The sequence below is a fragment of the Haliaeetus leucocephalus genome, unplaced genomic scaffold (assembly GCF_000737465.1).
Source record: "Haliaeetus leucocephalus isolate CR32 unplaced genomic scaffold, Haliaeetus_leucocephalus-4.0 Scaffold217, whole genome shotgun sequence".
Lineage (NCBI taxonomy): Eukaryota > Metazoa > Chordata > Aves > Accipitriformes > Accipitridae > Haliaeetus > Haliaeetus leucocephalus.
Genome location: NW_010972653.1, coordinates 2905699 through 2914264, shown reverse-complemented (window position 1 = coordinate 2914264; position 8566 = coordinate 2905699). Strand labels below are relative to the sequence as shown.

General features: G+C 34.3%; 1 protein-coding gene across 1 annotated transcript in view; it reads right to left on the bottom strand.

Annotated features, from left to right (window-relative positions):
• NBAS (neuroblastoma amplified sequence) overlaps positions 1-8566 on the bottom strand; it is a 190367-nt gene that overhangs the window by 102907 nt on the left and 78894 nt on the right. The window contains exon 35 of the mRNA XM_010566655.1: positions 6549-6647. Coding sequence (XP_010564957.1) covers positions 6549-6647 — 99 coding nt within the window. The remainder of the gene's footprint in view (positions 1-6548; positions 6648-8566) is intronic.

The following is an 8566-nucleotide window of genomic DNA, read 5'->3' as shown; positions in this document are numbered from 1 at the left end:
AAGAAGGGAGGGGTGGAGGGAAGGTGTTCTGAGATTTGGTTTTATTTCTCATTTACCTTACTCTGGCTGATTTGTAATAAAAAGTGAGCTAATTTTCCCTAAGCTGAGTCTGTTTTGCCCGTGATGGTAATTAGTGAATGATCTCTCCTGTCCTTATCTCGACCCGCAAGCTTTTTGTTATATTTTTCTCTCCCCTGTCCAGCTGAGGATGCGGGAGTGATAGAACGGCTTTGGTGGGCACCTGGCGTTCAGCCAGGGTCAACCCATCACATAGACATAAATACATAATTAGCAAGCTAATGTAAACACACTGTCTTCAGCAACAGAAAATGTATTTTCCTCCATACAGCAAACTTCAACAGCTTTATAACCAGTGTTTCTCCCTAACAACTCTATTACTCATTTCCCCATACACGGAAGGGTATTGAAATAGAAAAATTCTACCTGTATAACTGAATGTGAGGTATGAGTTTACCACTTACTAACTCATGACAAAATTTCAGACATCAGAGCAAACGGATGCCAAATTATGCTCAAATGAATTACATCCCACCATAACCTCAGTGACAAAACATGTTAGCTTCAATAAGGCAGAATTTCACTGTAGACAAACTTATTTTTTAGTACCTGTTACTGCAGTATGCAGTAAACCGCGGCCTCAAGCTGACCACTGAAGTAGCAGAGAAGTTCCTTGCATTAAGGCTTCGGCGTTTCTTTCAATCTTCTCTGAAATTATATTCTGCATTTCACAGATGCACCACTAATGAACTGATTGGCTAAACTGGAAATTTCAGCTCTTACTTAATGAAATGAGGAAAGAGCATGCCAAGTACAACATGCCATAATTTTTACTCCTCTGAAAAGTTAAAAACAACAGAAACTCCTAGGTCTGGTGGCTTGAGAGAGAATTTCTTGTTTCTGTGTTATTTAAATAAACTGCTCTCAGTAGTTAATATGAAAGCTTTTTGTAATTTTTTTTAAATGTTATATACTGAATACTAATTTCTCTCTCTGCCTCCATTTTCAACTAGATGCCGCAGGACACCTAACTGATTCTTCATGGGGAAAACCCAAACCAAACCAAAACAGAACCAAGAAAAAAAAATCCCCCTCCCAAGTTCTCAACTGCATTTGAGCAAAACACTTTTTTTTTTTTTTTTTTTAAATAAATCTCCTTCAGTAGTGTGAAAACTGATGGGCTGACTTGTATGCTGGTGTGTATCTTTCTATAGCTCTACTACTATCAGATAAACTCTATTGATTTTTTTTCTAAAAAGAATTTCAACTCTTATGAGTAATTACAGTCTTTTTTGCACAAATAAGAAATCTGTTTTCTGAAAAGCCATTCCTCGGTGTACCTGGAACACTTTCAGGCTATAACTTTTTGCTATCCTGAATGAATCTCTCATAAAATAAGTGATTTCTTAAAGATTGTTGGAGATGCCATCTTAAGAAGACAACTTCAATTGTATTCTTTAATTGTATCTTCAGGAAGAAGTTACAGTTTGGGTGTTTTGAGGGGTGTTGGGGGAAATTATCTGCTTATATTATTTCTTCCTGATATCCTTCCTAAAAGTAAGCACTTCTGATTAAAAACAAAATAATAATAGCAACAATAACAACTACAACTTATTAATCCTAAATTAGCAGGCTAAAAATGTGTATGAATCTAAATTGGTGTAAAAAAAAGTCAGCCAACAAATTCTGAATTATGCAGATACTCTAAAATAACAGCTAAAATATTTATATCTATACACACCTATGCTCATATATACACGCACACACACACATATATATATAATTCCAAACAGTCTAATGCAAAGACAAATAACAAAGCCAATTATTTTTTAAATAAGCCACAGAATAGAGAGTAAGAAATTAGAACACCTGCAGCTTGGATTTTTTTTTTTTTGTCTTAAATGACATTTAGCCAAAGTGCAAGGATTAAAACATGCAAAAACCATACGCTGTATACACCTTATGCATTAAGATTATAAAGGAAATGACGTGAGGTGGAACAGATTCTGTTCATAAGACAGAACATTAAGTATTAGCTTTCCTTTTTCTTTTTCCTGTTTTGGTACTTCCATTGGAAAACAGGAATTTAAAATAGTCTCTTTTACGTAAGTATTCATGTTTATTCTACATTTATGCTTTGTGCCTTGGAGAGTTTTGTTTTGTTTTTTTCCTTTTTGTAACATATGTTACAGCTAACGAACCAGTCTAACTAAAAACTCCAGTCTTGCAAAGATAAACCAGACCCTCGATGAGAGACTACAGAAAAGATTCAGCTCAAGATGACAACATTAAAATTCAGGTGTCACTGGATGTCTAAGCTCTTACTAGGTTTATAATGTCACTGAACTGAAAAAGTAACCCAGCCTTAAGCATACACAATGCATTTGATTCAGCTGCTTAAACATAGGTTTTGATGATTGTCTGCGATATATGGCAGTAATTAAGATATCTGCTTAACACTTGTAGATCTGACAGAGGAGCTAGGCTTTTTCGGTCAGTAGCTAGAGGACAGGAGGATAACTTAGGCCATCTCAAATTGTTGATATCTGTGATTAAGTAAACTGAATCAAGAACCTAGTGGCTGATTAACTGCATTATTCTCTATGCACCATTGACTGCATCTCCAGTGACTATAACAGGAGTTTAAATAGTGCACATATAGAGTTCCACGTTGAGATTTTTCTCTTTCTCTGCACAAGAGTTCAGCAACACTGTAAATGAACACGATTCCCTCAGAAATTACAGCTACCTCTTCCTATGAGAAGAATTCTGATTTAGTTATTACACAATTAAACCCAGTACATTTAGTAAACCACAAAACACAGCTCCAGTTAATCTCAAAATAAAAACATAAAATTAAAAAAACCAAAAAACCAACATCACAACTATTTGAAACAGCAGCTGGAGCCTTATTTTTGCTCTGAGGTTCCAAAGACTCCAAGTGGAAGAGTTCCCAGTGCACACCACATGAATACAACATTCCCTAATCATTTCTAGCTGGCAGTGGTAAAAATGCATGACATACCAATTTAATGTACACAAATGTTTTAAAAGATCCTGTCTTTTCCCAGATCTAGTGCTTGGGAAAAATGCAAAAGCAAAGAAGATGCTAATGCTCTGTTAATGGGAAATTTTCTTTTCTTAAAGCAACGTTTAAGAAGGTCATTCCTATAATTTGAAAATACTCTCCTCTAGAAATTTTGTCTGCTCTCCTATCAAAGAGTTCATTTTCAAGGAAACCTGAAAGTGTAAATTTCTCTTGTGTTGATGTGCCACTTTATAGTAATTAAGTTTTCACATTCAGATATATAAAAGACAATGATTTTATTTATAACAGATGTAATGTACATTTTAAGTATTATGCAGATTTAATAAAGTCAGAGCTCATTTACAAAACAATTGATGGTTATTGCTTCAACTGTTTATATACAACACAGCATCTCATGACTAAGCATTATATTTTAATCTAATAATGTTATCAATAATATTCTGAAATGCTTTTCATTAATCAATGAAAATTAAAATTAATCTTTTTTCACAGATATTTTGTTTGAGAAGCACAAGACTAGTTGTTGAGGCATTTGTAGCATACAGCAAAGAGAAAAAAGGGTGAGGATTAGGGAAACTTAACATTTTGCTTAAAAATAATCTGCTATGTTGGAATCATTGCAGCTTCCAAAGGATAATTTTTCCAGTGGATCTCATGAGTTCAATCAACAGTGACAAGCTGGCACCAAGGTAATGAAGTACGTTCTTGTGCAAATGCATTAGCTCCTACAAAATAATTACGTGCATCTTTATCATAGCAATCAGGAATTTCCTTCGGAATAGGACCACCGAAGATTTGGAGAAAAGTTATACTGAAGTCAATATGACAGCAATGTTAAATGACACATTTCTATGCAATCTGTGGAGATACATAGCCAGTTGCTATCAAGATTTCTGCAAGTTTCATGGAGAAAAAAGTTTCAGAGGAAAAAAACCCAACAAAACCAAAATTAGTTTAGACGTTTCTAGAGAGGAGTTCATCAAGAGAAGAATGATTGACAAGTATGATGAGCTGGTGATGTAGGTTGGTATAATGAAAAAAAATGGTAGCAGCAACTAATGATTCAGTACTAGATGAAGGTAAGAAGAGGTAGAAAAAGGTCACTAAAGCTTTGATAGGGAAAACTGATATACTTACAGATAGGTATTTTTAATGCAACAGAGAAAGGGATGCCCAAATACACATATGCTAGAAGAAGCTTAGTCAAGTCAAGATAATTACATTTAGAGTACCAATTTGAAAAGGTATCAATAAGTGAGAAAGAAGAACATTTGTCAACTCCTTGAGAAAAGGATGTTAGAAGTTAATCAGGACATAAGTGAAAAAGAAAGGAGTGAAAAGAAAGGGCAAAAGAAATCATCTTACAGTTGCTTTTTTCTTTGAGGAAACTGAAATTCTGTGCAAGACAATGAAGGTGAAGCATGAGGAATTAGCCTAAGTGGAACTACAGGGATTGCAGTTATGGGATTCAGTTAAGTCAGAGAAACTGAGTTATTGAATATATTGCTTTTCTAACATTTCAGATGTCTGTAACAAAGGAAGGGTTATACAGTGACTAAATTCTTGGCTATGTTTCCTCCTGTGTCATTGCAAGAAATGAAAGAAGCTATAAATCCCTATTAAGCCAACTGGGAGAGAACAAAAAGACAGAATTAGCAAATATACAGAACTCATTTCGTAGTGTAACAGTCTGAAATATGACATGCCAAGAAGCTGTATTAAAACAGAAAGAAAAAAAACCTCAATGCAGCAACATACAAACTTGCCAGGTCAACTGCCTACTTCCAATTCTAAATCACCAACCACAACAAGGGGGGGGGGAGGGGGGAGAAAGATATAGTGGAGAAAATAAGAGTGGATAATTTTCTGAATGCAAATTCCCCAGCATAATGAAAATTGCCTCAGATATCCAAACTGAATTGATAATTAAGTTAATTAGTGAGTTTACTCAACTCTGATAAACCCTTGAATAAGTTTCTGAATCATTTATATGCATGTATAATTGCTCTGTCACAACATACAGTCAATAGTACTACAGCATATGAAAGGTGATGCATCACAAATTTGTTATATACATTAAAATATTGTAAACATATGCATCCACACCCACATCAGAAGGTTCCACAATTTCATTAACATCTACTTAATAATCTTCCTCTCAGAGAGATTCATTTACCAATTTCCAGAAAGTATAAAGGATTCTTGCCAGTGAAACAGACCTGTTCTTCATATCCATGACTCTAGCGGATACATAAAGCGTTTAGCATTCATCCTCTGAAGACTGTTTCAGTGTTATTTTATTTTCCTGTCCATTTATTTTATACATATGCAAATATGTATATGTATGTTTACCTATGCATATATGTATACAACATATGCATGTATACCTATGCATATATAAAAACCCATACATATACAAAATACAGACACATACGTAGAAGTTATCTGTTCCCATTCCAGTAACAAAGGAGAGGTGTGTTTTTTTATGCCACATAGTGTTACAAATATATCAAAGCCAAGGACTAGCATGTTCCATCTACAGCTGTCATTGGTAAAATTTCACCAAGGGTAGAGTGACATTAAGTAGGCTGCAACTCTGATACTCAAAAAGCCACACTATGCAACATGAACCACCTTTTTTTTTTCCCCCTCTGTATTCTTTCCTGTATTTCTTTAAAGTTGTGCGTCCCCCTGCTCCCCTGAGATATGTTTATCATCTACAGAAAAACTTAAACAAACAGAAAACAGAGAAAATAAATTAAACTTAGAATTTTCCACTTTGAAGAGGATGAAAAAGACATTCCTTTCTTCCATAAACAAATAATTACATCTTCTTTATAGAGAGAAATGTACTTGCAATTGTACATGTACAAACTTAAATTTGTTAAAATAATAAACATGAGAAGTAGAAGGAATAGTAGACTTTTTTCTTGCTGCCTTACCTCTATTTGCCACAAAACACTCAATGTTCCTTCTGATCTTACACATAAAAATAATTTCACATGCAATACATGAAAGTTATAAAATGGCAAAGAAGCAATAAACTTCATGATACACAGAACAAAGGAGAAAAATAAGTTTAATTAAAGACATTTTTTAATTAAATATGTAGGTCAGGTTTATTTTTAAATGTTTTGCTTTGCAGCTGGGACAGATCCAAAAATGAAAACAGCATTAATGTATATTATTTATTGTGCTAAATTTTGTTCACTTTCTTCTTTTCCTGCCTTTGGGTTCATTTCTTTTTCTGTGGTACTAAGACCATGGAGCAAGAAGCAATGAAAAATCAGAACAGACTAAGTATAAATACGTAAGCAAGACCTTGAACTTAAAACAATCTAAGAACAGTAATTCGAGATGTCTTTAGTGCTATACATTTTTTCTGGTAAACAGGTAAATATTGCTAAAAACTCAAATTCAGCTCTTCAGCATAATGCAGAACAAAGTCATTATTACTTTAAAAGCTCTCTTTCAAGCTTACCTCTGTATCCTTACTGATCAGTGAAGAAGGTCCCGAGTTATTTATATTCTCACCTCCTTCTGAAGGAAGCAACTGGTAATTCACAGCCTGATAAAGAATCTATAAACACAAAATAAATACAATCTTTTACCAGTAAAATAATAAAATGTAAGAATTATGACTGATGTCATAAGAAACCCAAGAAATTCTGATGTAAAAGCTTCCACGATAGAAAAACAAGGCTGCAGGGGAAGACAGTGAGAAGACCGCACGTATCTTTGACATTCTCTCACTGTTGTAGTCCCTAGACAAAATGACCTTTCCTCCTCTGTGATTTTTGTGCAATATTTTTCACACAATGTAAGACTATTTTTATTTTTTTTTAATTATATACACCCTGCTGCACTATGTAAGCTAAAGAACTTCCATGAAAAACATCCATTATCTGGACTGTGCCTTTGAGGTGTTGGGCAACTCTACAGAGGCAAGTGTTACACAACCATTTTGTGAGCAGAATTTCTGCAGGCCATAGAACTGATGAAGGTCTGCAAAAGACACTTATAGCTGGTTAACATCATCTGGTCAGCATGACCTTCTCAAAGATTTTCTGCATATATCTATTTGTCTACATACAAATACACAGCACTTGAACAGAATATGTAGGACCATTAATGAGCAAAGCTGAAAAGCTTATGCTTAGTTTATGGAGAAAGTAATTGCAGAAGAAACTGATTAAATGTGCTTTGATGGAAATCATGACTTGCGTTTGGCTTCCTGGGGCAAATACCAAATTAATCATCACTGCTACAAATGATATTGCACTAAACAAAGAAACCTGAGCAACAAATTAACCTTAAGTTTTGTGAATGGAGAAGACAGAGAATCTCTTCCCTTAGAGAAGTACGATGCAAGAGAGTAATAACCAGTGTCTGCACTGCATTACAAATAACAGGACACGAAACCTTCAGAAAGAATGAGACAGCAATATAGAAGCAGTGAGTGAATTGACAAAAAAGTCTAATAAATTTTGGTTTGTACGGTGCCAAAAGTTTGTCTGACTTCAAATTATAATTCTAGGTATAGGCACATAAGGGGGGAAACAACTTTTTATTTCTGTATTGTACAGGTATCAATTCTGCAAAGATTCCACTCGTGTTTAAGCTCATAATTGTACCTACCTCTCTCAAATTTGAGTGCTTTCATGATGAAAAAATAGTAAATAGCTTGCAGGAACTAGACTTGTATTAAGTCCTTTGTAGCATCTTATTCTGAAGTTATCCTGTTACTGAAGCAGCACAGACTGCCTTTATATGCTGCCTGTATTTTTCATACACATTGCTATACAAGCAATTTTGTAAAAAAACGGCTACACGCTTGCAGCTGCCTTAATTAGGCTGCATACATACTGTAGCTATTGCTCCCTTCTTCCCCATTCTTCAGACACAGAATGAAGCCCTTGAAGATGTTTTTATTACACAAAGATAAATCTATGAACATTGTGAACTCTTAGACAACTAAGACAATTATGAACTCTTAAGTAATAGTACGTAGGCCAAGCCACAATTACACTGAACAGAAATTTAACATTTTGACAACCTAAATTACTGCACTACTGTTTCAAATAAAACTTTTCAAAAGGTTTGCTGTGTCGTCTTGCCATAACTTGTATTTAAATGCCACAATTATGTGTTCTCACATATATAGTATGATCACCTGAACACCCAAGACATGATTCTATAAAGAAGTCAGTCATTGCAGAGTTAATAAACATGGCTCAGACACAAAGTCTACTATAGTTGTTCAAACTGTTACATGGTTGGAATCAGTGAGAAAAGAATTTCATTGTATACTGGGTAGAGAACATAAAAATGTAAGAATAAATATTTAATAGACATTTATGTGGGCATTTAATGAAGTTGCATTACAAGATGTAAATACCTGGAAAACACTGAAAAAATTATTTAACTGCATTTGCAAATAAAATGTTTAAATCAGGCAGTAAATAAAGAAATTAGAAGTACTAGTGATAAGAGAATATA